Consider the following 25,868-nt stretch of genomic DNA (forward strand, 5'->3'; position numbering starts at 1 on the left):
TCCCTCAATAAGTACACCAAGTCCAATACAAACAAGATAATGAAGCACACCTTGCCTTTCCACATCACGGCCGATAGCGTTTGGTACCCAGTTTTCTTTCGATATAGCGAATTAAAGAAAGTAGCACCATCGTTGACCAGCACAAAACGATCAGGAAGTTACAAAGACAGAATCAACTAAACAGCCCAAAAACGACAAAGTTCCTTATTTTCACATACAGCACAACCCAAAGAAAAGCACCCCTACTACGTTTCCAGGAGCAGCAGAGGTTTGTTGCCGCCTACCGCTGTCAAAAGCATTCCATGTTATAATTTGTTTGCCGCGCTTGGTCTCGTGATGCTGAGTGATTGTGCCTGTGTTTGTGGTTTCACCCCCTCTTGTCACGCCTTCCGCGGTTGGTGTGATTCCATTTGTGTTTGTTTCATGTGTTTTGTTTCCCTCACTACATTGTGTGGTGAGGTTTGCTACTCTTATGATGAGTGCGCCTTGTGCCGCGTGCGTGTGTAGTGCTCATTTACCACTTGCTGCTTTCCCTTAACCTATTTCTGGATGAAAGAGACTTTACTCTTGTTTTTACCCACGTTCAAGCCGACACGGATAACAATGGCCACCTGCCCTAAACACCTGTTCGGGAAGTACCATCTAAAGAGTTTTAATGGCAAAAGCGCCTTGGAGGGCGAACTGGCCGGTGTGACACTGGAGCTTGGTGAAGAAGACGGTCGTGTCACAGTACGCGCGAAGGCGGGAAATGCGATGAGTGGTGTGTTGAAGTATGAAGGTGGGATGCTCACCGGTCCCTTGATGTCTACAATGATGATGCCTCCCCCTGCTGTCTTGAAAGTAGAACGAACCCTCGTGTCCGGTTTTTCCAGCGGTATGCATGCGCTCCGTGAAGGCTCTTCTCTTACGCTTTCGCATAAGACAGACACGATGGTGTTTGAGGCCGTGGAGTAAACTTGTTTCTCGACATGCAGTTACCCTTTTATTTTCTACTTGTGTTGCCACTACACTTTCGTGTTTGTGGTCGGTGTTAGCGAACACTACCTTTGTTTACCACTTAGTGTTATGTTATTTATTTTTGAAATCGGGTTATTATTTTTATTTTTTTTTTCCAGGGTGTAGATATTTGAACCCTAATAAACGTCAACGTTTTGTTAATTTATACGGGGGTACGTGTTTTTTTATTTGTTATCGAGGTATAGGCCTTCTGTCATGGTGACTACTGGACATTTTCGCTTCCTCTTTGCTGGATGCTCCCTGAATACTCAACGTAATAGTATGAAGAAAAGTGAGATGGTAGGCGGGGAATAAGTGTATGTAAGGAGTATATATTGTACGGACATCGGTAGTGGTGATGATGTTGAGATTCTCTCTCTTAAAGGTTATATCTTTGTATCAACTGATTCGGTACATAAGATCAGATTTTAAATACTATCTTCTATTTATTATTTATTATGGAGTGTGATAATTAAAATGTAAGGGCAAATTATCTAACTGCTTATGATCAGTTGATTAGGTAGCGAGTAGTTTAGATAGTATCTTATATTTAGGAGGTGAGGTGTCCATCTGTAGTAATGGAAGAAATTGTTTGTAAGGATCGACGGCAGTGCAGATAAAACAAATATCGAAGTATATATATATGTATAGAAGTTTGGCTCAGCGACAGAGATACAATATTCTGCAAAAATAAGATATAAATATTTCATCATTACCCTACCATGCACAGATTATCGATGTGTATCCAACAAGGTGGGCGCGTGCGACTCCTTCAAGCATTCCATGTTATAATTTGTTTGCCGCGCTTGGTCTCGTGATGCTGAGCGATTGTGCCTGTGTTTGTGGTTTCACCCCCTCTTGTCACGCCTTCCGCGGTTGGTGTGATTCCATTTGTGTTTGTTTCATGTGTTTTGTTTCCCTCACTACATTGTGTGGTGAGGTTTGCTACTCTTATGATGAGTGCGCCTTGTGCCGCGTGCGTGTGTAGTGCTCATTTACCACTTGCTGCTTTCCCTTAACCTATTTCTGGATGAAAGAGACTTTACTCTTGTTTTTACCCACGTTCAAGCCGACACGGATAACAATGGCCACCTGCCCTAAACACCTGTTCGGGAAGTACCATCTAAAGAGTTTTAATGGCAAAAGCGCCTTGGAGGGCGAACTGGCCGGTGTGACACTGGAGCTTGGTGAAGAAGACGGTCGTGTCACAGTACGCGCGAAGGCGGGAAATGCGATGAATGGTGTGTTGAAGTATGAAGGTGGGATGCTCACCGGTCCCTTGATATCCACTATTATGCTCTCGCCCCCTGCTTTGATGGAGGTGGAGAGTGCTTTCAGTTCTGGATTTTCCAGCGGTATGCATGCGCTCCGTGAAGGCTCTTCTCTTACGCTTTCGCATAAGACAGACACGATGGTGTTTGAGGCCGTGGAGTAAAGGTGACGGGCATACGTTAGTGTGTGTTTTGTTTATACGGTGATGTAAAAAATGACTTAAATTTTCATCTGTTTTTCGGTTATATTGTAGGTGCATATTCAACTTTCTCAATACCTAATGGCGGTACTATTAGTATTATTTTTTTTAAATACTTTCCTTGTTCACGAATATGTGATATCTACTGATTCGTATGAGCACTTTTGTTTTTTTATGCGTCTTCCTGTCTTCGCTAGCGTTTTGTTGTTGATGTATTTCTTGATTTGCTTTTCGTTTCTTTCTTTATGCTCTATACCTTTTTTTGCCTTTCCCTTGTATCCGCATATTCTCGTCCTCTGGTCTCTACTCCGCCATATTTATTCATGTAGTGCATGTAGTACTGGTTTGCATCCCGTGGAAACCTCTGCTTTTGTGTAGCACCCGCGATTTATGGCATCAGACAATGAGTCCACTGTCGAGGTGAGGGAGGCTCGTGACACCGAGGAGTACGATGCGCAGGCTGCTGCTCGTGGGCTGTGTGACAAGGCATGTGACATAAAGAGCCTTCTACATGGGCACGTTGAGTCGACGCGTGCCCTCGAAAGGGTTGTTGGGGAATTTTGCACTCGCGACATCGCTGAAGAGGATGCCTTCCGGAAAATCTCTCTCGACGTTATGCATGCCGAAATGCGGGCGCTACGGGACCTTCACTACGTTGCATTTTCCCAGCGGTGGGCAGAGGTAGAAAAGGGCTCCGCTGCAGAGGAGGTCACCAGCCTACCTTCAGCGGATAGGAGTGTTGGAAGTTGCGTGTCCCACCTTCTGACCTCGCTTTGTGAGGGAAAGCCTGATGCAACTTTTAGCCTTTCAGAGTATTTTGGTGTCGCTGACGTGCTTATGGAATGGCGCTCGTTAACTCCAGCATCACAGGAACAGTTGGATATTCTTCTTCTGTCAATAACCAGGAGCGTGGAGGACATTTCATCATGTGTCCTGCTGCTGAATGGGGTTTTATATACACCATCTGATTCATTTGATTGTTGTGAACTCACTCGACGGGAGCTCACCGCGATAATTGGAAGTGGGGGACCCGCTTCCGCGGAAGAGGCACTTGTTGGATGGCTTAATTTTATTGTGAGACGCTCGTTACTCAACCAGACCCTTCTCCAGAGGCTGATGAGTTCGACCATCGAGTTTCGGAGAAGTGATCTTTGCCTACAGGGCGACGGCGCAGACGTGCTGGTTGTAGTCGACCACAGGCGGTTGTTGAACTCCGCTGTCTTTCGTGGGTTTTTCTTTTCTGGGGAGTTGCGTGGTGTAGAGGCTATTGGGGCGCAGGTGAACTTGATGTCAGTATTATTTGCAGGCAACGGCAGCGGAGATCAGCTTGACATAGAGAAGTGTATCGCCGACATTTTCCGCGCTTTATGGGAGCAGCAGGAACTGCTTTCATGTAAGTGGAAGAACGTTACTGTGACCCTCGCTGTTCAAGCCAGGAAGGACGTCGGAGCCGGCGCTCAAACCAAGTTGATGGACTTCGTTGTGCTCGATCTTCGCCCCCTGTCGCCGAACATTCCTTTTCAGTGGCACTTTACATGGGGCGAGGTCTGTGCACTAGGCCAGCTCAGTACGAATGACGGAGATAGAGCACGACCCCTGGACATTCCTGTTTTCAAGACGACTCGTGTAGCTGTAGCCTCTCTGGGGCCTTATGATAAACTTTCACGCATAATGTTCCCTTCGATTAACGAGTATTTACGTCTTACGCGGAAAGAGCCACCATCTGTAGCCCCAGTCGCCTACGCTGCCGTCGCGGCGGCGCTTGTCGTCGGGGGATTTATTGTTGGAAGCTGCATACTCGGTTCCCGGCGAAGACGATGAGCAGTATCCGCCTCTGCTTTTTTCTGTTCATCTTGTTTTATTGACTTTAGAGCCATATTTAGGCTCCGCTATGCGTCCTTGTTGGTTAGAGGTTTAGTATTGTTGTACCTGACTCTGTGACTGATGGTGGGTGCCGCACCGTATCTGCGGCATGGGGTGCTTGCGTGAGTGAGGATCCACACTTATTTGACCGCTGTTTGCTATGAAATGTTTCCCTCCTTTCCTACTTGTAGCCAAGTTAATATTGCATGATGGATATTACTGCGTTGTGCGGAAACTATCGGTTGTGTGAGATTGACGGAAAGACGTGCTCCGAGGAAGTGTTTATTGCTCTAGAGGCGTCTGGTGGTGGTGTTGAGGTTGTTGCCATGGTGGGCAACACCCTGTGCGGGCGCGCTTGTGTGAATGGGGACAGGATTAGTGCGAACCTTACTAGCACTATGAGGCAGGTGGAAGAAGAGATGATGAGGATTGAAAGCCTGCTGACATGCGGGTTCAAGGCCGGGTTTACCTGTGAGCAGAGTGACATCATACTGACGCTGACTGGAGAGCAGAGTGTCTTCACATTGGAGCGTGATGTATTATGTGATATAAAGTTTGGTGAGTATACCCTCTGTGAGTTCAATGGGGAACCCGTGGCTTCGGACGAGATGGTGCTCACCCTGCTCCCCGCTGTGGTAGATGGTGCCCTTGTGATTGCACAGTTCAAAAACTCTCTCCGCGGGGAGCTGGAGCTTCGCAATGGTCGTCTCCGCGGCGTTATTGCGTCGACGATGTGCGAGGTGGATGGTTCTTTGAAGTGCGCGGAGGAAGCGTTTTTGTCAGCTACCAGGGGTGATGGCATAAAAGTGTGCTCTGACGACCACCGGCTTGTGCTTAAGGACGACCACAATGCGTTCGTTTATGTGCTGCGTCCAGCAATTCCAGAGAACCTTGTGAGCGAGTACTTACTGAAGAGCTTCAATGGCGAGTCTGTAGAGGCTGAGAGGCGTGTGATGTTCCGCTTTTCCCAATCAGCTGACGGTGTCGGTACGGATGTTGTGGCGAGTGTTGCCAATACGATCAGGGGGAAGGTAAGAGTGGATGACGGAAAGTTAAAATCGAAGGTGATGTCATCACGAAGGAAAGGGAATGAGTCGGAGATGCGATTTGAGAATGCTCTGAAGGAAGGGTTCAAGGCTGGGTTTTCGTGGTCTCTGGACGACACGGTGCTGACTCTTGAGTGCGACGGGAACCGCCTCATCTTCGTGAAAGTTGCCGCTGTGCCGTGCGAAAATGGTAGGCCGGGGTATATTGGTGATAAGGTTTCAAGATGCTTTAAGGCCCACGACGATGCTCGAGTGTACCGTATCATCAACACTGTGGAATCGAAGTGGGCATTTTACAATGACACGACCGAATACAATTTTAATGTGTCAGTGACTTTTGGGCGGAAATCAAAGGTACGCGGTCTGGCCAACACGTCAATTGAGACAAATGAGGAAGGCTTGACGGTTGCCAGCGTGTCAGTCGCCCCTGGTGCGACGGAGATGTTCGTTGCTGGGGATGTAAACGGGTACAAGTGCTCCTATGACGCAGTGCACCAGTAGCCGACATTGCGTTGAGTGTTGATCCGGATGTAAGATACACATATGTATGCGGAGGTGGGCGCGTGCGACTCCTTCAAGCATTCCATGTTATAATTTGTTTGCCGCGCTTGGTCTCGTGATGCTGAGCGATTGTGCCTGTGTTTGTGGTTTCACCCCCTCTTGTCACGCCTTCCGCGGTTGGTGTGATTCCATTTGTGTTTGTTTCATGTGTTTTGTTTCCCTCACTACATTGTGTGGTGAGGTTTGCTACTCTTATGATGAGTGCGCCTTGTGCCGCGTGCGTGTGTAGTGCTCATTTACCACTTGCTGCTTTCCCTTAACCTATTTCTGGATGAAAGAGACTTTACTCTTGTTTTTACCCACGTTCAAGCCGACACGGATAACAATGGCCACCTGCCCTAAACACCTGTTCGGGAAGTACCATCTAGAGAGTTTTAATGGCAAAAGCGCCTTGGAGGGCGAACTGGCCGGTGTGACACTGGAGCTTGGTGAAGAAGACGGTCGTGTCACAGTACGCGCGAAGGCGGGAAATGCGATGAATGGTGTGTTGAAGTATGAAGGTGGGATGCTCACCGGCGTCTTGATATCCACTATTATGCTCTCGCCCCCTGCTTTGATGGAGGTGGAGAGTGCTTTCAGTTCTGGATTTTCCAGCGGTATGCATGCGCTCCGTGAAGGCTCTTCTCTTACGCTTTCGCATAAGACAGACACGATGGTGTTTGAGGCCGTGGAGTAAAGGTGACGGGCATACGTTAGTGTGTGTTTTGTTTATACGGTGATGTAAAAAATGACTTAAATTTTCATCTGTTTTTCGGTAATATTGTAGGTGCATATTCAACTCTTTGAATTTCTAATGGCGGTACTATTAGTATTATTTTTTTTAAATACTTTCCTTGTTCACGAATATGTGATATCTACTGATTCGTATGAGCACTTTTGTTTTTTTATGCGTCTTCCTGTCTTCGCTAGCGTTTTGTTGTTGATGTATTTCTTGATTTGCTTTTCGTTTCTTTCTTTATGCTCTATACCTTTTTTTGCCTTTCCCTTGTATCCGCATATTCTCGTCCTCTGGTCTCTACTCCGCCATATTTATTCATGTAGTGCATGTAGTACTGGTTTGCATCCCGTGGAAACCTCTGCTTTTGTGTAGCACCCGCGATTTATGGCATCAGACAATGAGTCCACTGTCGAGGTGAGGGAGGCTCGTGACACCGAGGAGTACGATGCGCAGGCTGCTGCTCGTGGGCTGTGTGACAAGGCATGTGACATAAAGAGCCTTCTACATGGGCACGTTGAGTCGACGCGTGCCCTCGAAAGGGTTGTTGGGGAATTTTGCACTCGCGACATCGCTGAAGAGGATGCCTTCCGGAAAATCTCTCTCGACGTTATGCATGCCGAAATGCGGGCGCTACGGGACCTTCACTACGTTGCATTTTCCCAGCGGTGGGCAGAGGTAGAAAAGGGCTCCGCTGCAGAGGAGGTCACCAGCCTACCTTCAGCGGATAGGAGTGTTGGAAGTTGCGTGTCCCACCTTCTGGCCTCGCTTTGTGAGGGAAAGCCTGATGCAACTTTTAGCCTTTCAGAGTATTTTGGTGTCGCTGACGTGCTTATGGAATGGCGCTCGTTAACTCCAGCATCACAGGAACAGTTGGATATTCTTCTTCTGTCAATAACCAGGAGCGTGGAGGACATTTCATCATGTGTCCTGCTGCTGAATGGGGTTTTATATACACCATCTGATTCATTTGATTGTTGTGAACTCACTCGACGGGAGCTCACCGCGATAATTGGAAGTGGGGGACCCGCTTCCGCGGAAGAGGCACTTGTTGGATGGCTTAATTTTATTGTGAGACGCTCGTTACTCAACCAGACCCTTCTCCAGAGGCTGATGAGTTCGACCATCGAGTTTCGGAGAAGTGATCTTTGCCTACAGGGCGACGGCGCAGACGTGCTGGTTGTAGTCGACCACAGGCGGTTGTTGAACTCCGCTGTCTTTCGTGGGTTTTTCTTTTCTGGGGAGTTGCGTGGTGTAGAGGCTATTGGGGCGCAGGTGAACTTGATGTCAGTATTATTTGCAGGCAACGGCAGCGGAGATCAGCTTGACATAGAGAAGTGTATCGCCGACATTTTCCGCGCTTTATGGGAGCAGCAGGAACTGCTTTCATGTAAGTGGAAGAACGTTACTGTGACCCTCGCTGTTCAAGCCAGGAAGGACGTCGGAGCCGGCGCTCAAACCAAGTTGATGGACTTCGTTGTGCTCGATCTTCGCCCCCTGTCGCCGAACATTCCTTTTCAGTGGCACTTTACATGGGGCGAGGTCTGTGCACTAGGCCAGCTCAGTACGAATGACGGAGATAGAGCACGACCCCTGGACATTCCTGTTTTCAAGACGACTCGTGTAGCTGTAGCCTCTCTGGGGCCTTATGATAAACTTTCACGCATAATGTTCCCTTCGATTAACGAGTATTTACGTCTTACGCGGAAAGAGCCACCATCTGTAGCCCCAGTCGCCTACGCTGCCGTCGCGGCGGCGCTTGTCGTCGGGGGATTTATTGTTGGAAGCTGCATACTCGGTTCCCGGCGAAGACGATGAGCAGTATCCGCCTCTGCTTTTTTCTGTTCATCTTGTTTTATTGACTTTAGAGCCATATTTAGGCTCCGCTATGCGTCCTTGTTGGTTAGAGGTTTAGTATTGTTGTACCTGACTCTGTGACTGATGGTGGGTGCCGCACCGTATCTGCGGCATGGGGTGCTTGCGTGAGTGAGGATCCACACTTATTTGACCGCTGTTTGCTATGAAATGTTTCCCTCCTTTCCTACTTGTAGCCAAGTTAATATTGCATGATGGATATTACTGCGTTGTGCGGAAACTATCGGTTGTGTGAGATTGACGGAAAGACGTGCTCCGAGGAAGTGTTTATTGCTCTAGAGGCGTCTGGTGGTGGTGTTGAGGTTGTTGCCATGGTGGGCAACACCCTGTGCGGGCGCGCTTGTGTGAATGGGGACAGGATTAGTGCGAACCTTACTAGCACTATGAGGCAGGTGGAAGAAGAGATGATGAGGATTGAAAGCCTGCTGACATGCGGGTTCAAGGCCGGGTTTACCTGTGAGCAGAGTGACATCATACTGACGCTGACTGGAGAGCAGAGTGTCTTCACATTGGAGCGTGATGTATTATGTGATATAAAGTTTGGTGAGTATACCCTCTGTGAGTTCAATGGGGAACCCGTGGCTTCGGACGAGATGGTGCTCACCCTGCTCCCCGCTGTGGTAGATGGTGCCCTTGTGATTGCACAGTTCAAAAACTCTCTCCGCGGGGAGCTGGAGCTTCGCAATGGTCGTCTCCGCGGCGTTATTGCGTCGACGATGTGCGAGGTGGATGGTTCTTTGAAGTGCGCGGAGGAAGCGTTTTTGTCAGCTACCAGGGGTGATGGCATAAAAGTGTGCTCTGACGACCACCGGCTTGTGCTTAAGGACGACCACAATGCGTTCGTTTATGTGCTGCGTCCAGCAATTCCAGAGAACCTTGTGAGCGAGTACTTACTGAAGAGCTTCAATGGCGAGTCTGTAGAGGCTGAGAGGCGTGTGATGTTCCGCTTTTCCCAATCAGCTGACGGTGTCGGTACGGATGTTGTGGCGAGTGTTGCCAATACGATCAGGGGGAAGGTAAGAGTGGATGACGGAAAGTTAAAATCGAAGGTGATGTCATCACGAAGGAAAGGGAATGAGTCGGAGATGCGATTTGAGAATGCTCTGAAGGAAGGGTTCAAGGCTGGGTTTTCGTGGTCTCTGGACGACACGGTGCTGACTCTTGAGTGCGACGGGAACCGCCTCATCTTCGTGAAAGTTGCCGCTGTGCCGTGCGAAAATGGTAGGCCGGGGTATATTGGTGATAAGGTTTCAAGATGCTTTAAGGCCCACGACGATGCTCGAGTGTACCGTATCATCAACACTGTGGAATCGAAGTGGGCATTTTACAATGACACGACCGAATACAATTTTAATGTGTCAGTGACTTTTGGGCGGAAATCAAAGGTACGCGGTCTGGCCAACACGTCAATTGAGACAAATGAGGAAGGCTTGACGGTTGCCAGCGTGTCAGTCGCCCCTGGTGCGACGGAGATGTTCGTTGCTGGGGATGTAAACGGGTACAAGTGCTCCTATGACGCAGTGCACCAGTAGCCGACATTGCGTTGAGTGTTGATCCGGATGTAAGATACACATATGTATGCGGAGGTGGGCGCGTGCGACTCCTTCAAGCATTCCATGTTATAATTTGTTTGCCGCGCTTGGTCTCGTGATGCTGAGCGATTGTGCCTGTGTTTGTGGTTTCACCCCCTCTTGTCACGCCTTCCGCGGTTGGTGTGATTCCATTTGTGTTTGTTTCATGTGTTTTGTTTCCCTCACTACATTGTGTGGTGAGGTTTGCTACTCTTATGATGAGTGCGCCTTGTGCCGCGTGCGTGTGTAGTGCTCATTTACCACTTGCTGCTTTCCCTTAACCTATTTCTGGATGAAAGAGACTTTACTCTTGTTTTTACCCACGTTCAAGCCGACACGGATAACAATGGCCACCTGCCCTAAACACCTGTTCGGGAAGTACCATCTAGAGAGTTTTAATGGCAAAAGCGCCTTGGAGGGCGAACTGGCCGGTGTGACACTGGAGCTTGGTGAAGAAGACGGTCGTGTCACAGTACGCGCGAAGGCGGGAAATGCGATGAATGGTGTGTTGAAGTATGAAGGTGGGATGCTCACCGGCGTCTTGATATCCACTATTATGCTCTCGCCCCCTGCTTTGATGGAGGTGGAGAGTGCTTTCAGTTCTGGATTTTCCAGCGGTATGCATGCGCTCCGTGAAGGCTCTTCTCTTACGCTTTCGCATAAGACAGACACGATGGTGTTTGAGGCCGTGGAGTAAAGGTGACGGGCATACGTTAGTGTGTGTTTTGTTTATACGGTGATGTAAAAAATGACTTAAATTTTCATCTGTTTTTCGGTAATATTGTAGGTGCATATTCAACTCTTTGAATTTCTAATGGCGGTACTATTAGTATTATTTTTTTTAAATACTTTCCTTGTTCACGAATATGTGATATCTACTGATTCGTATGAGCACTTTTGTTTTTTTATGCGTCTTCCTGTCTTCGCTAGCGTTTTGTTGTTGATGTATTTCTTGATTTGCTTTTCGTTTCTTTCTTTATGCTCTATACCTTTTTTTGCCTTTCCCTTGTATCCGCATATTCTCGTCCTCTGGTCTCTACTCCGCCATATTTATTCATGTAGTGCATGTAGTACTGGTTTGCATCCCGTGGAAACCTCTGCTTTTGTGTAGCACCCGCGATTTATGGCATCAGACAATGAGTCCACTGTCGAGGTGAGGGAGGCTCGTGACACCGAGGAGTACGATGCGCAGGCTGCTGCTCGTGGGCTGTGTGACAAGGCATGTGACATAAAGAGCCTTCTACATGGGCACGTTGAGTCGACGCGTGCCCTCGAAAGGGTTGTTGGGGAATTTTGCACTCGCGACATCGCTGAAGAGGATGCCTTCCGGAAAATCTCTCTCGACGTTATGCATGCCGAAATGCGGGCGCTACGGGACCTTCACTACGTTGCATTTTCCCAGCGGTGGGCAGAGGTAGAAAAGGGCTCCGCTGCAGAGGAGGTCACCAGCCTACCTTCAGCGGATAGGAGTGTTGGAAGTTGCGTGTCCCACCTTCTGGCCTCGCTTTGTGAGGGAAAGCCTGATGCAACTTTTAGCCTTTCAGAGTATTTTGGTGTCGCTGACGTGCTTATGGAATGGCGCTCGTTAACTCCAGCATCACAGGAACAGTTGGATATTCTTCTTCTGTCAATAACCAGGAGCGTGGAGGACATTTCATCATGTGTCCTGCTGCTGAATGGGGTTTTATATACACCATCTGATTCATTTGATTGTTGTGAACTCACTCGACGGGAGCTCACCGCGATAATTGGAAGTGGGGGACCCGCTTCCGCGGAAGAGGCACTTGTTGGATGGCTTAATTTTATTGTGAGACGCTCGTTACTCAACCAGACCCTTCTCCAGAGGCTGATGAGTTCGACCATCGAGTTTCGGAGAAGTGATCTTTGCCTACAGGGCGACGGCGCAGACGTGCTGGTTGTAGTCGACCACAGGCGGTTGTTGAACTCCGCTGTCTTTCGTGGGTTTTTCTTTTCTGGGGAGTTGCGTGGTGTAGAGGCTATTGGGGCGCAGGTGAACTTGATGTCAGTATTATTTGCAGGCAACGGCAGCGGAGATCAGCTTGACATAGAGAAGTGTATCGCCGACATTTTCCGCGCTTTATGGGAGCAGCAGGAACTGCTTTCATGTAAGTGGAAGAACGTTACTGTGACCCTCGCTGTTCAAGCCAGGAAGGACGTCGGAGCCGGCGCTCAAACCAAGTTGATGGACTTCGTTGTGCTCGATCTTCGCCCCCTGTCGCCGAACATTCCTTTTCAGTGGCACTTTACATGGGGCGAGGTCTGTGCACTAGGCCAGCTCAGTACGAATGACGGAGATAGAGCACGACCCCTGGACATTCCTGTTTTCAAGACGACTCGTGTAGCTGTAGCCTCTCTGGGGCCTTATGATAAACTTTCACGCATAATGTTCCCTTCGATTAACGAGTATTTACGTCTTACGCGGAAAGAGCCACCATCTGTAGCCCCAGTCGCCTACGCTGCCGTCGCGGCGGCGCTTGTCGTCGGGGGATTTATTGTTGGAAGCTGCATACTCGGTTCCCGGCGAAGACGATGAGCAGTATCCGCCTCTGCTTTTTTCTGTTCATCTTGTTTTATTGACTTTAGAGCCATATTTAGGCTCCGCTATGCGTCCTTGTTGGTTAGAGGTTTAGTATTGTTGTACCTGACTCTGTGACTGATGGTGGGTGCCGCACCGTATCTGCGGCATGGGGTGCTTGCGTGAGTGAGGATCCACACTTATTTGACCGCTGTTTGCTATGAAATGTTTCCCTCCTTTCCTACTTGTAGCCAAGTTAATATTGCATGATGGATATTACTGCGTTGTGCGGAAACTATCGGTTGTGTGAGATTGACGGAAAGACGTGCTCCGAGGAAGTGTTTATTGCTCTAGAGGCGTCTGGTGGTGGTGTTGAGGTTGTTGCCATGGTGGGCAACACCCTGTGCGGGCGCGCTTGTGTGAATGGGGACAGGATTAGTGCGAACCTTACTAGCACTATGAGGCAGGTGGAAGAAGAGATGATGAGGATTGAAAGCCTGCTGACATGCGGGTTCAAGGCCGGGTTTACCTGTGAGCAGAGTGACATCATACTGACGCTGACTGGAGAGCAGAGTGTCTTCACATTGGAGCGTGATGTATTATGTGATATAAAGTTTGGTGAGTATACCCTCTGTGAGTTCAATGGGGAACCCGTGGCTTCGGACGAGATGGTGCTCACCCTGCTCCCCGCTGTGGTAGATGGTGCCCTTGTGATTGCACAGTTCAAAAACTCTCTCCGCGGGGAGCTGGAGCTTCGCAATGGTCGTCTCCGCGGCGTTATTGCGTCGACGATGTGCGAGGTGGATGGTTCTTTGAAGTGCGCGGAGGAAGCGTTTTTGTCAGCTACCAGGGGTGATGGCATAAAAGTGTGCTCTGACGACCACCGGCTTGTGCTTAAGGACGACCACAATGCGTTCGTTTATGTGCTGCGTCCAGCAATTCCAGAGAACCTTGTGAGCGAGTACTTACTGAAGAGCTTCAATGGCGAGTCTGTAGAGGCTGAGAGGCGTGTGATGTTCCGCTTTTCCCAATCAGCTGACGGTGTCGGTACGGATGTTGTGGCGAGTGTTGCCAATACGATCAGGGGGAAGGTAAGAGTGGATGACGGAAAGTTAAAATCGAAGGTGATGTCATCACGAAGGAAAGGGAATGAGTCGGAGATGCGATTTGAGAATGCTCTGAAGGAAGGGTTCAAGGCTGGGTTTTCGTGGTCTCTGGACGACACGGTGCTGACTCTTGAGTGCGACGGGAACCGCCTCATCTTCGTGAAAGTTGCCGCTGTGCCGTGCGAAAATGGTAGGCCGGGGTATATTGGTGATAAGGTTTCAAGATGCTTTAAGGCCCACGACGATGCTCGAGTGTACCGTATCATCAACACTGTGGAATCGAAGTGGGCATTTTACAATGACACGACCGAATACAATTTTAATGTGTCAGTGACTTTTGGGCGGAAATCAAAGGTACGCGGTCTGGCCAACACGTCAATTGAGACAAATGAGGAAGGCTTGACGGTTGCCAGCGTGTCAGTCGCCCCTGGTGCGACGGAGATGTTCGTTGCTGGGGATGTAAACGGGTACAAGTGCTCCTATGACGCAGTGCACCAGTAGCCGACATTGCGTTGAGTGTTGATCCGGATGTAAGATACACATATGTATGCGGAGGTGGGCGCGTGCGACTCCTTCAAGCATTCCATGTTATAATTTGTTTGCCGCGCTTGGTCTCGTGATGCTGAGCGATTGTGCCTGTGTTTGTGGTTTCACCCCCTCTTGTCACGCCTTCCGCGGTTGGTGTGATTCCATTTGTGTTTGTTTCATGTGTTTTGTTTCCCTCACTACATTGTGTGGTGAGGTTTGCTACTCTTATGATGAGTGCGCCTTGTGCCGCGTGCGTGTGTAGTGCTCATTTACCACTTGCTGCTTTCCCTTAACCTATTTCTGGATGAAAGAGACTTTACTCTTGTTTTTACCCACGTTCAAGCCGACACGGATAACAATGGCCACCTGCCCTAAACACCTGTTCGGGAAGTACCATCTAAAGAGTTTTAATGGCAAAAGCGCCTTGGAGGGCGAACTGGCCGGTGTGACACTGGAGCTTGGTGAAGAAGACGGTCGTGTCACAGTACGCGCGAAGGCGGGAAATGCGATGAATGGTGTGTTGAAGTATGAAGGTGGGATGCTCACCGGTCCCTTGATGTCCACAAGAATGATGCCGCCCCCTGCTTTGATGGAGGTGGAGAGTGCTTTCAGTTCTGGATTTTCCAGCGGTATGCATGCGCTCCGTGAAGGCTCTTCTCTTACGCTTTCGCATAAGACAGACACGATGGTGTTTGAGGCCGTGGAGTAAACTTGTTTCTCGACATGCAGTTACCCTTTTATTTTCTACTTGTGTTGCCACTACACTTTCGTGTTTGTGGTCGGTGTTAGCGAACACTACCTTTGTTTACCACTTAGTGTTATGTTATTTATTTTTGAAATCGGGTTATTATTTTTATTTTTTTTTCCAGGGTGTAGATATTTGAACCCTAATAAACGTAAACGTTTTGTTAATTTATACGGGGGTACGTGTTTTTTTATTTGTTATCGAGGTATAGGCCTTCTGTCATGGTGACTACTGGACATTTTCGCTTCCTCTTTGCTGGATGCTCCCTGAATACTCAACGTAATAGTATGAAGAAAAGTGAGATGGTAGGCGGGGAATAAGTATGAGCGAAAACCATTAGTTATTGTGGTTATATATATATATATTTATTGTTTTTGTCTGTGTCTACCTTTTTTTTCCACAAAGAAATAATATATATTTTTTCGCCTCTTGTTTTTGGTAATTTGTAAGTTGCTACTTTATTATATATTTGGGAAGTAAATATTTTGATGAACACCGCGTCAACTGTTCCGAGGAAGGGGGCGCAGCGTAGCCAGTTCCATCGAGTGCGAGCTCAGGAACACGTTCGCTATGTTGAAAAGACATGCGAGTTGCTTGATTCGAAAAAGCAAGGAACTGAGTCGAGGGTGCCGTGTATTTCTTTTTTTGTTCCGAGCTTAGTTTCTTTGTGTGCTGACACAATCGCAGCTAACTTCGAGGTGATTCCTGAAGTGGATGCTTTGGCTGATAGCTATCCTGAGTTGTACGAAATGGTTATTGAGAGGCTGTCGACGGAGTTACCACTGAAGGTAAGCGTTCAGCGCGTTCATTGTGAGAAGTTTTGGCGTCGGTGCAGCGAGTCTCGGTGGTCGTTTGGGCAGTTAAGTGAAGGAACTCGGGGAAAACTTGTGGGCGGCACCTACCGTGGGTGGAAGCAGTTCTTCCTGGAGCGTCTTCTCAGAGATTTTTTGATGGGTTTAAAGACTGCAAAACCTTCAGAAAATGATGAGCAGCAGCTTTTAGAACTTTGTAACATTGGCAGAGACTATATTTACTCACTGGAGCTGCCCTGCCAAACTGCTCACCTAGACGTGTATGGAATGATTTTATCGCGCCTGCCCCATGTTTTGAACTTAAGCCTCACTTACAGCGTGAATAATGTTGAGGTAGGCTTCGAATGGGATATGATCGGTTTTACAGAGGATGATGCTCTCTCTATACGTTATGTTCTCCGAAGGTACACACCCCTTGTTTCCTTGCGATTACCGAACAACCGCATTGACAGTTCCCTATTAAAGGGTATAATCAGCGGTATCGTGCAAAATACGTCGATTAAGGTGCTTGACTTCTCATTCAACCGTATTGATGATGAGGGCGCTAAGAGCCTTGCGCTGCTTCTGTGTAAGGAGGATCTTCCTCTTGAGGAGCTCTATTTGAATGACAACGGTATCCGTGGGGAAGGCGCTGCCGCCATCGCTGATGCTTTGACTCTAAACAAGAGGTTACGTTTGTTGAACCTGCGTCTTAACCGTATTCCTGATGATGTTGGTGGTGTAGCCCTTGTCGCCGGCCTTGCGTCACATAGTGCACTGGAGGCGCTCGACATTTCACATAATCTTTTAGGTGAGGCCACCGCAAGGGCGTTGGCGGAAATCCTGCCGAGTCAGAACTCTCTTCTATCATTGAACATCGCTGGTAACAGGGATCTTGGCGTCAACACAGGCGAATTGCTGCTGAAGGGACTGAAGGAGAACAAATCGCTCCGTTTTTTTGACTCGCGAGGCAGCGGATTATCACTAGAACACGTTGCTGCGATGGAAAGACAAATTCGGTCGGTGGTACAATCAGACAAAATGAACGATATTCAAGCAAGAGACAAAAAGAGTCGTGAAATAATACACCGAGAGGTGGAGGAGAAATTATCAAAGATTGTCAGTGTTCGGTAGGATTCATTTTTCATTATGTGATCCCCTCATGTCGCGGTGTTTTCAGGTTGTCTTGGTAAGTGTGATTGCAAGCAGCGGAAGGCATGTGATCTTTTCGTCCAGGGCGAGGGAAAACCTACTGAACTTAGTCGAATTTTTCATTGATGTAAACTAGAGCGGCCCGGCACGTTCTTTCCCACTTCTTAGAGAGATTCATGCATTAGTTTTTGAAGGAGGTGGTTTTGTGCATGCCTGTGGGTGCATTGCGTAACCATTCCTTTTAGCAAAACTAGAATGGGAAACATTATTTCTTCTTATCATCTACTTGTGTGCTTCCCCTTCCTTTCTACCAGTTTATAGGGTTTCGGTCGATCTTGGTGTTTTCGGTTGCGATGGCACTCACTGCACGTGGCCTATTTTTCGTTTGTGCCTTGGTCACAACATCGTCTACTTCGTTTTTCCTCTTTGCATGTTGGCCTGTGTTAATCGTTGCCGCTTTGCGGTTATGTACGGGATCAGCGCCGAAACGAGTGATATCGCTTGCAAACACGTACTACGACTTCGTTCAGCAGCTTTGGATATATATGATGGTACTTCTGCTAGAGGGAGTCCTGCGTGTACGTATTGCGTACCACCTTGTGTCCAAGGGGGAAATGGCACGTGAGCAGAAGCTTGCTGATTTCTTTGCCCGACCCCCCCCGGGTAGGGTAAAGTTGATCATACTCAATCACCGTTGTCACCTTGACTGGTTAGTGATGTTCCCCTTTCTTGCGCGAGCCGGAATCGCGAAGTCGCTTCGTATCGTACTTAAGGTTGGGCTGAGCCGCGTCCCCATATTCGGGTGGTCGATGCAGCTGTTTCGTTACCTATTTTTAACTCGCAAGTGGGCGTCCGATCGGAGCCATGTGGTACGCATGATGGATTACTACAAGAACAGTGACGGGACAGTTGTGTTTTTGTTTCCTGAGGGAACGGATTTGACCGAAAGTAGTGTGAAGAAGTCCAATGCCTATGCTCTTCGTAACAACCTGCCACAATTTTACCAGGTGCTGAATCCTCGCTCGACGGGCATGATAGAAATGAAGAATATGATAGGAGCGGAGAACATTGATGAAATTGTCGACGTGACAATGGGGTATACGGACTTTGTGCGTGGGGAGCGCCCCAATGAGGCATCGCTGCTTAACGGTCGGACACCTTCAAAAATACATATAGTATGCACCCGGCACTGTTTTTCCAATGACCAACAAGATGGCTGGGAGGTGGGTGACCGCGTAAAGGGGTTAAGAGGCAAAGGATTATTCTCAGTTCCAGCGGATGATGAAGCGCTGAAGAACTGGTTAACAGACCGGTTCGCCAAAAAAGAGCTTTTGCTCTCCCGATTTTATACACGAAATCCCGTAGGATTCGATGAGGAGCATATTCGAAGCGTGTTTGGTCAGGACTGTGATATTGTTTCCTATGATGAAGATGAGGAAGCGGCGCGGTACCCTGAGATCACAAAATTTTCTCGCATTGCGAGGGATTTGGGAATGTGGTACGGTGTTGTATTTGTCATTTTGTACTGGACAGTACCGGTGGTACTAGTTCTACTTTTTGCTGGGTACTGGGTGTTGTTTTGGTTCGTCTTGTGCAGTATATTGTGCGTTTCGGCTGTACGTAAAGTAGGTAACTTGAGCTACTATTTAATACCCTAATGTAAATAGTTTTCAAGTTAATGATGGAACAATGTTTCGGGGGGCACGGAGAACTGGTTGAGGGACCGACGCGATATTTATTGTGTCTTCTTTTATCCCGTAACGGTAAGCGTATGGCCGCGCACCTTTATTTTTACATTCCTCTTTTTTTTGTGTATTTTTACGTCAGCATGCTTTTGGACCAAAGCAAAAGCAGCTGAGTTGGTGCCGTGTAAGCGTAATTTTACTTTACTACTCTTTTACCTGTTTATTTTATTTTTTTTCACATGTGGAACTTTTGTTATACGCTCTATTTTTTTTGCGTTTTTAAAAATAAAAATCATCCTAAAAATTTCCCCTTCACCTCTTTTAACTGTATGCCATATCAGTTTCATTTGAAAGAGGTAGCACCCACACCTGCCTTTCCAAGTACGCAAAAAAAAATAATCAGAAAGCGGCTGCGATCGCTTGGTACGGGGCGGGTGAAGAGGCTGTGACATACGGGTCCATGATGGCGGCCATCACACGCTATTCACCCCATTCAGAGCGGACAAGGGTTCATTACGAGCGCTTCCTACGTGATATTCGCCGTTGGTTGCCTCCAGGACTTGATGACAGCATAGGTGAAGTTGCAGAGGAGACTCTGTCCATTGTTTGCCGTGCAGGTAGTGGTGGTTTCAGTGGCTCTGGGGCAGCGACACAACTGCAGAATGTTCGTAAGCAACTCGAAACACTTTTTGATAGTCCACTGAGTGCGGAGACCCTTAACGAGGTGCTTCAGTACGGCCGGCTGATAGATGACTTCGTTTCGACAGAGGATGAACCTGGTGCTCACACCAACAACGTTGTCGCTGAAGATGGACTGAGTGATCTTTTGCTAATGCAGGAAGGCAAAGGCCAGCGGAAGCCGTCTGATATGTCGTCATCCGATTCAGATGGCGATACCCAAAAGGCCGACTATGGTAAGGGACGTGACCTGATGAAGTTTGCCGCAGATGTTGACAGTATCAACGATGGTTTCGATGATCAGAACGACGACGATGATGCAAACTGCACGAACGCCATCCGTGTCACCTTCGAAGAGGTTGCGTGCAATCCGAACTATATTCGTGATTCTTTGCGTCGTCTGTTTCCCACGCAAACGATCGAGGAGTGCGATTTACAGGCAGAGCGCGTATTGCAGTACTGTGGAAAGCGGTCCGTGGATCAGCTAACACTGGAAACCCAGCTTACTGCATTTCTTGGCGGTTATGACGACGAGGCGGTGACCGACTGGATCGCTACAGTGGCTGCATCTCGCTGGGATATCGTTTACGGCATGTCTTTCGCGTCGAAACAAACCCAGAAGGAAAAGTCTCTTGTGATGGATGCAGTAAAGGAGCATGCGCGTACTGACCGGGTTGTGGAGCGACTTTACCAAAGTATCACAGGGAAGGAGTTAGACAACAAGCCCCATTCTGGTGAGCGGGGAAATGATGCCGATGGATCCAAACCACTGCGACGTGTTGATCTCCAGGCCTATGCATTTAAGGACGAACGCACACCGCATCAGTACACGCACGCTGTTGTTCCCCAGGGGACAAAACGTGCGGTGTTTGAAACCCACGATGAAGTTATTCTCCCACCAACGGCTTCGGCGACAGAAAATCTTCCCTGCACGCCATTGGCCGTGTTCCCAGAGTGGGCACGACCCGCTTTTCCTGGAGTCACGCAACTGAATCCGATGCAGTCAAAGATTTTTGAGTGCGCTTTTAGGAGCGATGAAAATATGCTCGTTTGTGCGCCAACAGGGGCAGGAAAAACAAATGTTGCGATGATGGCAATACTGCGGGCCATATCAAACAACATGTCACGGACCGGTCTCGTTAACCTTCGAGAGTTGAAGGTGGTATATGTGGCTCCTATGAAGGCACTGGTCCAGGAGGTGGTGCGCACGTTCTCTGCGCGGTTGGAGCCGCTGGGACTTGCCGTCATTGAATTAACCGGAGATTCTGGTGCTAATCAGGCACAGGTGGGCGGTGCGCAACTCATCGTCACCACACCTGAGAAGTGGGACGTTGTGACTCGAAAATCCGTCGAACTTGGTGTCGCGTCTCTGCTAAAGTTGCTTATTATCGATGAGGTCCACTTGCTGCATAACGAACGAGGACCTGTGCTAGAAGCTATCGTTGCCAGGACGCTACTGCAACAGCAACACCGATGTGAAGCGGGAATTCGCCTAGTAGGACTCAGTGCCACGCTGCCTAACTTTCATGACGTGGCTAGTTTTTTGCAGGTCGATCGTCAGCGCGGGTTGTTTGTTTTTGATAGTTCTTACCGGCCAATACCTTTACAGCAAACATTCTGCGCTGTTAAAAAGGTTCGCGGAACGAACCAGGCGGCGGTGATGAACCTTGTGGTCTACGATAAAGTGTTAGAGGCGGCAACGGAGGGGGCTCAGTCGTTAGTATTTGTTCATTCTCGAAAAGATACAGATTACACCGCCCTATACATCGTGAGGCGCGTTGTCGATGACAAGCGGACGCATTACTTCGTGCGACCTGGAAGTGACTCGGAGCAGGTTCTGAGAGAGGCTGTGAGTGACCCATCAAATTCGCTGCGTCCGAGCATACAACAGATGCTTCCTTTTGGGTTTGCGGTCCACCACGCCGGCATGAGCCGTGAGGAGCGCAGCCTCGTGGAATCATTATTTGCGGGTGGACATGTGCGAGTGCTCGTCTGTACATCAACACTTGCATGGGGCGTTAATTTACCAGCACACCAGGTGATTATCAAAGGAACACGGGTATTTAATGCTGCAAAGGGTGAAACTGAACTGCTCAATGCACTTGATGTTCTTCAGATGTTTGGCCGTGCGGGACGTGTCGGTTTCGGTTCTACGCTTGGAAGGGCAGCTGTGATAACGAGTGCCGAAGATCTACAGTATTACCTGAGTGTCCTCAACAATCAACTTCCAATTGAGTCGCAAATGATGCGCCGAGTTGTTGACATGTTAAATGCGGAGGTTGTCCTTGGACATATCACCAACTTGGATGAAGGCGTTCGGTGGCTCCAGCGCACGTACCTCTATATTCGTATGCGACGGGCTCCAGAGATTTATGGGGCACGTGCAAGTAGTAACGATCCTCTTCTTTTGCGTCACCTCGGGAATATTGTTCATACTGCGGCAGATGATTTGCGACGCTCACAAATGGTGGAGTACGACTCCAACACCCATCGCATTGCAACAACCTCACTGGGGCGCATTGCATCCCATTATTACCTCACCACTACTTCTATGGCAACGTACCTTACCTACTTGTGTAACACTATGCACGATGTGGATCTGTTTCGCCTATTTTCAATGTCGAAGGAGTTTTCTCACATTATTGTTCGGCCGGAGGAGCAGTCCCAGCTACAGTATTTACTCGAGAACGCCCCCATTGCCGTTCGTGAGAGCCGCTACACTCCGTTAGCGAAAATCAATGTACTACTACAATGCTACATTAGTAATATGAACCTCCAGGGGTTGCCTTTGATGAGTGAAATGTCCTATGTGAAAGATTCCGCTCAGCGAATCCTTCGTGCTCTTTATGAGATTTCTTTGGTACGTGAGTATGGTCGTACAGCTCAGCAGATGTTGCAACTTTATCTCATGACTGTGCACCAACAATGGGCAGTACAGTCACCAGCGCGTCAACTTCGACACACGGTCCCACCTAAAGTTTTTGCTTCATTCATCCATGCTTTGGAGAGTCGTCGTGTTTCGTGGGAGGAGGTTCGTTCGTGGTCGTTGGAGGATTTGGTTGAGAAACTAAGCGATGAACGGCGAGCAGAAGCTGCTTATGCATGCATTCGTCGGGTGCCACACTTTATTGTGGAAGCTGCGGTGCGCCCCCTTACACGTCGCATGTTGTATGTGGACGTAGACATAACCCCGGATTTTATGTTTGATGAAACGGTACACACTGGTACATCGGGTGAATTGGTCATTACAGTGGAACACACCAATGGACGCATTCTTCATTGTGAACGTATTAATCTTAGGGCAGCAGCTTTGCGTGGTTGTGAAACGGTCTCATCGCCGACTATTGTAGTGCCTGTAGTCGATCCCAAGCCCACACACTATTTTGTGCGATGTCACTCCATGAACTGGCTTGGTGTGGAGAGCAGCGTTGCGATATCCCTCATGAATGTTTTACTTCCGGATATTGCCCCACCTTTGCTGGAAGTGCACCACCGACCACCATCCGTGCGAAGTGAAGACGAGCGAGATGTTTCCACTGCCATGCAACCTTACGGGATGGAAGCTGCGGCATCAAAGGTTTTCCCCTTCACAGAGTTTTTTCAAATACAGCACGACCTGGTTGCACCAATAATGGAGAACAGGGGTGAAAGCTTCTTTGTCGCGTTCCCTCCTGGAAGCGGGAAAACGGCTGTTGCCGAGATTTTCATTTTGAAGTTCCTTCTGGAATGCGCTCATTCACGGAGTGCCAATGGGGTTAGTTCCCCTGTTGGCGGGGGGAATGAAGAGGAAAACAATGACGGAGGGGAATCCATATTGAGAACCGAGCAAAAACTTCTGTATCTCACAGCCACCGAGGCGTGTGCTATGCGCCGCTATAACGAGTGGAGATACAAGTTTGGTGAGGAGCTCAACCAACGGGTGGCGAAGCTGGAGCCATACGGGGAAGAACTAGCGATCAAGGCTGAAAAAGTGAGAGGAGCAACAATAATCATTAGTTGTGGAAGTAGCTTTGCTCCTCTTCTCCGGCACGGTGCCATGGATTTTCTTTCTGCAATCACGCATGTAATCGTTGATCATGTACACCTCCTACGTGCGCCGGAAGGTCGGTGGATGGAGGAATGCGTAGCGCGTTTGCAGTCGAAGCCCTATATAGTGAATAGGGGCCAAGGGCCGGCGCGTCTTCTTGCGCTGTCATACCCGTTGATCAGCTGCACTGAGGTATCGCGCTGGATGAAAGTGCCAACAGCGAGGCAGTACAACTACGGCAACTCCTACAGACAGCTTCGCGTTCGGCTTGAGGCTGTAGAGCAATTTAGCGCTCGCAGTCGCTATGCGGCGGCCACTATTTCAGTGTTGAAGCTACTGCAAAATGATCGGTATGCTGTATCACCCTGTGTGATTTTTGTTCCCACCGCACAAGATGCAGAGGAGCTTGCCCGCCGTATTGTTCTTCGCTGTCGTGATTTTGTTCCTACTGATGCCTGTGAAGATGTTGAGGACCGTCAACTCGCTCTTTTGTTGGCGTCAGGTGTTGCGTACATGCACCGCGGAAGCAGTTTGTTGGATGAACTTAACATAACGGAGAAGGTGGAACGACCCGCGCGACACCCTAAAACTGACGAGCCACTACCTTTGTACCTTGTCTGCAGTTTTGAAGCCGCATGGAGGCTTCCCGCTGCATTGTTTGCCACTGCATTTGTGTGTGCTGCTGAGCGTATTGGTAATGTTTGTGAAGAAGATAAGGAGTCTGAGGTTGGTGATTTCGCTACCGACTGCTCCGTCTCGGAGTTGCTGCAAATGACGTCGCGGGCGCTCAATGAGGCTGTCGTGTACTGTCGGGCCGCCCGGCGTTGGGTGTGGAGCCGTCTCCTTAACGATCCGTTGCCGATAGAGTCACACCTTAGGTATCCTGAAGACTTCCGCGATACGATCAACACCGCCGTTGCCCAGGGCCGGGCAAGAGATATGCCTGACGTACTGCGCATTCTTCAAAGCCACTACTTTTTGCACCACCTTCGCACAAACTTGCACTTCTACGGTGTACCCTCCAAGGAAGACATACCCGCTTACGCATCGGAGTTCGCGCGATCTGTCATAGCATCATTACAGCGGACTGGATGTGTCACTTCAAGTTCCAACTCAGCCTCATCAACAGGTTGTGACGGTGATGAACTGACTGCTCTTCAACCCACACCACGTGGTGTAGCGGCTATGCGCCACGGGATTTCCATCGAGTCTCTTGAGGCGATTGACGAAGCTGTGTCTGCTAACAGCAGATGTGGGGACTCAGTGACACGCATGTGGAGGGTGATAGCGTCATGCTGTGTGGAACTGACGCCGCAACATGTTGGAGATGCCGCGCGGATTGTAGACATCGCTGAGTTGAGTGCCCTTCACGTTGTGGCACGAGCTTTTCCCCATACCTACGATGTCCAATATCTGGACATGGATTTCAGCAAAGGTTGGACGAAGGTGCATTTACTGGTTCTTGCACACTGTGCCCGGATGTTTGTACTGCCAGTCAGTTGTGACGATGGAGGTGTTGAGGCGGAGCGTGGGGAGATAGATGCACTTCATCCATTCGCATCGCGGTCTTCTTTGGCTGTCGAACCTCAACTGCTGCTGCAGATACCTCACAGTGTGGCCGAACGGCTTCTTGAAGACTTAAACGTCTTACTCCCCGTGGTGTTGGATTTAGTTCGTGGCGTGAGCGAAATTTTTGATGGGAGAACGCAATGGAGGCATGCCCGCTGTTTGATGCGGCTTCTTTCCCAAATCGAGCGTCGCGTGTGGGGGTTTGAGAACCCGATTATGGTGGTGCCTTGTGTGCAGGAGACTCCTGCACTCCAGCGACTGCTGCTGTCGGAGGACCCCAACTGTGTTTCATACTCGCTCGAACGTCTCCAAGAGCTGTGCGATGCTGGAGTCAAAGCCAGCAAAGAGTGGTGCGATCTAGCTAAGCGCTTGTGCGAAGAAGTTCCAGTGGTAAGTGATACCGCTGCCAGTGAAGCGTTGGTTCGTCGGTTGCGCTCCGAGGTCGCAGCTGTTCCCCGTGTCGTATCCCTTTCGTCCCGTGGAACGATCGAGTTAACTAAGGGCGGACAGGCCTTTGTTATCCGCGTAACAGGACGCGTTTTATGCGCGTGCTCAACAGTCGGCGGCTCATTGGGACCGTGGTGGATAGCTTGTGTCGTCCGGCACAGCGGTCGGGAACATGTCACAGAAAGGCTTATGGCGCTTCGCACTGTAGCGGCGGTAGTGGAGCCAACAACAAGGGACACTCAGGGCGGCAATACGCGTGATAAAGACGCCACTGGAAAGGACCTCACAACTCCACCACCACTGCTCTCAGCCTGGAGTATAGAAGAAACACTTTCATTTCCTCTACACGCTGTGGATGGCGAGGATCTTGATACAATTACGATGGTTGCTATCGTGATTTCGGCGAGGTATCGTGCCGATGCGGAGGTGGACGTAACCTTTGCAGCGGGATAAGGTCAACTGGAGGGACCAGTTGAGGGGCGTTTGGGCGAGGGAGGGTGGTGACG

At 49.1% G+C, this 25,868-nt stretch overlaps 14 protein-coding genes across 14 annotated transcripts, besides 4 other annotated features; all 14 read left to right on the forward strand.

Annotated features, from left to right (window-relative positions):
• Nucleotides 1-25,868: part of a sequence feature (sequence corresponds to BAC RPCI93-3C6) that runs on past both edges of the window.
• Tb927.5.2160 (hypothetical protein, conserved) lies at nt 550-954 on the forward strand (the record flags this gene model as incomplete). The annotated part of the gene is made up of 1 exon (XM_839797.1): nt 550-954. One exon carries the CDS (start codon nt 550-552, stop codon nt 952-954), a length of 405 nt encoding a protein of 134 aa, XP_844890.1.
• Nucleotides 1,090-1,111: a sequence feature (AT_rich).
• On the forward strand, nt 2,027-2,431 carry Tb927.5.2170 (hypothetical protein, conserved; the record flags this gene model as incomplete). Its single annotated transcript, XM_839798.1, has 1 exon — nt 2,027-2,431. One exon carries the CDS (start codon nt 2,027-2,029, stop codon nt 2,429-2,431), a length of 405 nt encoding a protein of 134 aa, XP_844891.1.
• Nucleotides 2,858-4,288, forward strand: Tb927.5.2180 (hypothetical protein, conserved; the record flags this gene model as incomplete). The annotated part of the gene is made up of 1 exon (XM_839799.1): nt 2,858-4,288. The coding sequence occupies one exon, from the start codon at nt 2,858-2,860 to the stop codon at nt 4,286-4,288; it is 1,431 nt and encodes a 476-aa protein (XP_844892.1).
• Tb927.5.2190 (hypothetical protein, conserved) lies at nt 4,537-5,877 on the forward strand (the record flags this gene model as incomplete). Its single annotated transcript, XM_839800.1, has 1 exon — nt 4,537-5,877. The coding sequence occupies one exon, from the start codon at nt 4,537-4,539 to the stop codon at nt 5,875-5,877; it is 1,341 nt and encodes a 446-aa protein (XP_844893.1).
• Nucleotides 6,209-6,613, forward strand: Tb927.5.2200 (hypothetical protein, conserved; the record flags this gene model as incomplete). The annotated part of the gene is made up of 1 exon (XM_839801.1): nt 6,209-6,613. The coding sequence occupies one exon, from the start codon at nt 6,209-6,211 to the stop codon at nt 6,611-6,613; it is 405 nt and encodes a 134-aa protein (XP_844894.1).
• On the forward strand, nt 7,040-8,470 carry Tb927.5.2210 (hypothetical protein, conserved; the record flags this gene model as incomplete). Its single annotated transcript, XM_839802.1, has 1 exon — nt 7,040-8,470. One exon carries the CDS (start codon nt 7,040-7,042, stop codon nt 8,468-8,470), a length of 1,431 nt encoding a protein of 476 aa, XP_844895.1.
• Nucleotides 8,719-10,059, forward strand: Tb927.5.2220 (hypothetical protein, conserved; the record flags this gene model as incomplete). The annotated part of the gene is made up of 1 exon (XM_839803.1): nt 8,719-10,059. The coding sequence occupies one exon, from the start codon at nt 8,719-8,721 to the stop codon at nt 10,057-10,059; it is 1,341 nt and encodes a 446-aa protein (XP_844896.1).
• Nucleotides 10,391-10,795, forward strand: Tb927.5.2230 (hypothetical protein, conserved; the record flags this gene model as incomplete). Its single annotated transcript, XM_839804.1, has 1 exon — nt 10,391-10,795. The coding sequence occupies one exon, from the start codon at nt 10,391-10,393 to the stop codon at nt 10,793-10,795; it is 405 nt and encodes a 134-aa protein (XP_844897.1).
• Nucleotides 11,222-12,652, forward strand: Tb927.5.2240 (hypothetical protein, conserved; the record flags this gene model as incomplete). The annotated part of the gene is made up of 1 exon (XM_839805.1): nt 11,222-12,652. The coding sequence occupies one exon, from the start codon at nt 11,222-11,224 to the stop codon at nt 12,650-12,652; it is 1,431 nt and encodes a 476-aa protein (XP_844898.1).
• On the forward strand, nt 12,901-14,241 carry Tb927.5.2250 (hypothetical protein, conserved; the record flags this gene model as incomplete). Its single annotated transcript, XM_839806.1, has 1 exon — nt 12,901-14,241. The coding sequence occupies one exon, from the start codon at nt 12,901-12,903 to the stop codon at nt 14,239-14,241; it is 1,341 nt and encodes a 446-aa protein (XP_844899.1).
• Nucleotides 14,573-14,977, forward strand: Tb927.5.2260 (hypothetical protein, conserved; the record flags this gene model as incomplete). The annotated part of the gene is made up of 1 exon (XM_839807.1): nt 14,573-14,977. The coding sequence occupies one exon, from the start codon at nt 14,573-14,575 to the stop codon at nt 14,975-14,977; it is 405 nt and encodes a 134-aa protein (XP_844900.1).
• Nucleotides 15,113-15,133: a sequence feature (AT_rich).
• Nucleotides 15,363-15,383: a sequence feature (AT_rich).
• Nucleotides 15,502-16,938, forward strand: Tb927.5.2270 (hypothetical protein, conserved; the record flags this gene model as incomplete). Its single annotated transcript, XM_839808.1, has 1 exon — nt 15,502-16,938. One exon carries the CDS (start codon nt 15,502-15,504, stop codon nt 16,936-16,938), a length of 1,437 nt encoding a protein of 478 aa, XP_844901.1.
• Tb927.5.2280 (acetyltransferase, putative) lies at nt 17,310-18,614 on the forward strand (the record flags this gene model as incomplete). The annotated part of the gene is made up of 1 exon (XM_839809.1): nt 17,310-18,614. The coding sequence occupies one exon, from the start codon at nt 17,310-17,312 to the stop codon at nt 18,612-18,614; it is 1,305 nt and encodes a 434-aa protein (XP_844902.1).
• On the forward strand, nt 19,102-25,815 carry Tb927.5.2290 (ATP-dependent RNA helicase, putative; the record flags this gene model as incomplete). Its single annotated transcript, XM_839810.1, has 1 exon — nt 19,102-25,815. The coding sequence occupies one exon, from the start codon at nt 19,102-19,104 to the stop codon at nt 25,813-25,815; it is 6,714 nt and encodes a 2,237-aa protein (XP_844903.1).

This window comes from Trypanosoma brucei, chromosome 5 (genome assembly GCF_000002445.2).
Source record: "Trypanosoma brucei brucei TREU927 chromosome 5, complete sequence".
Taxonomy (NCBI): Eukaryota; Euglenozoa; class Kinetoplastea; order Trypanosomatida; family Trypanosomatidae; genus Trypanosoma; species Trypanosoma brucei.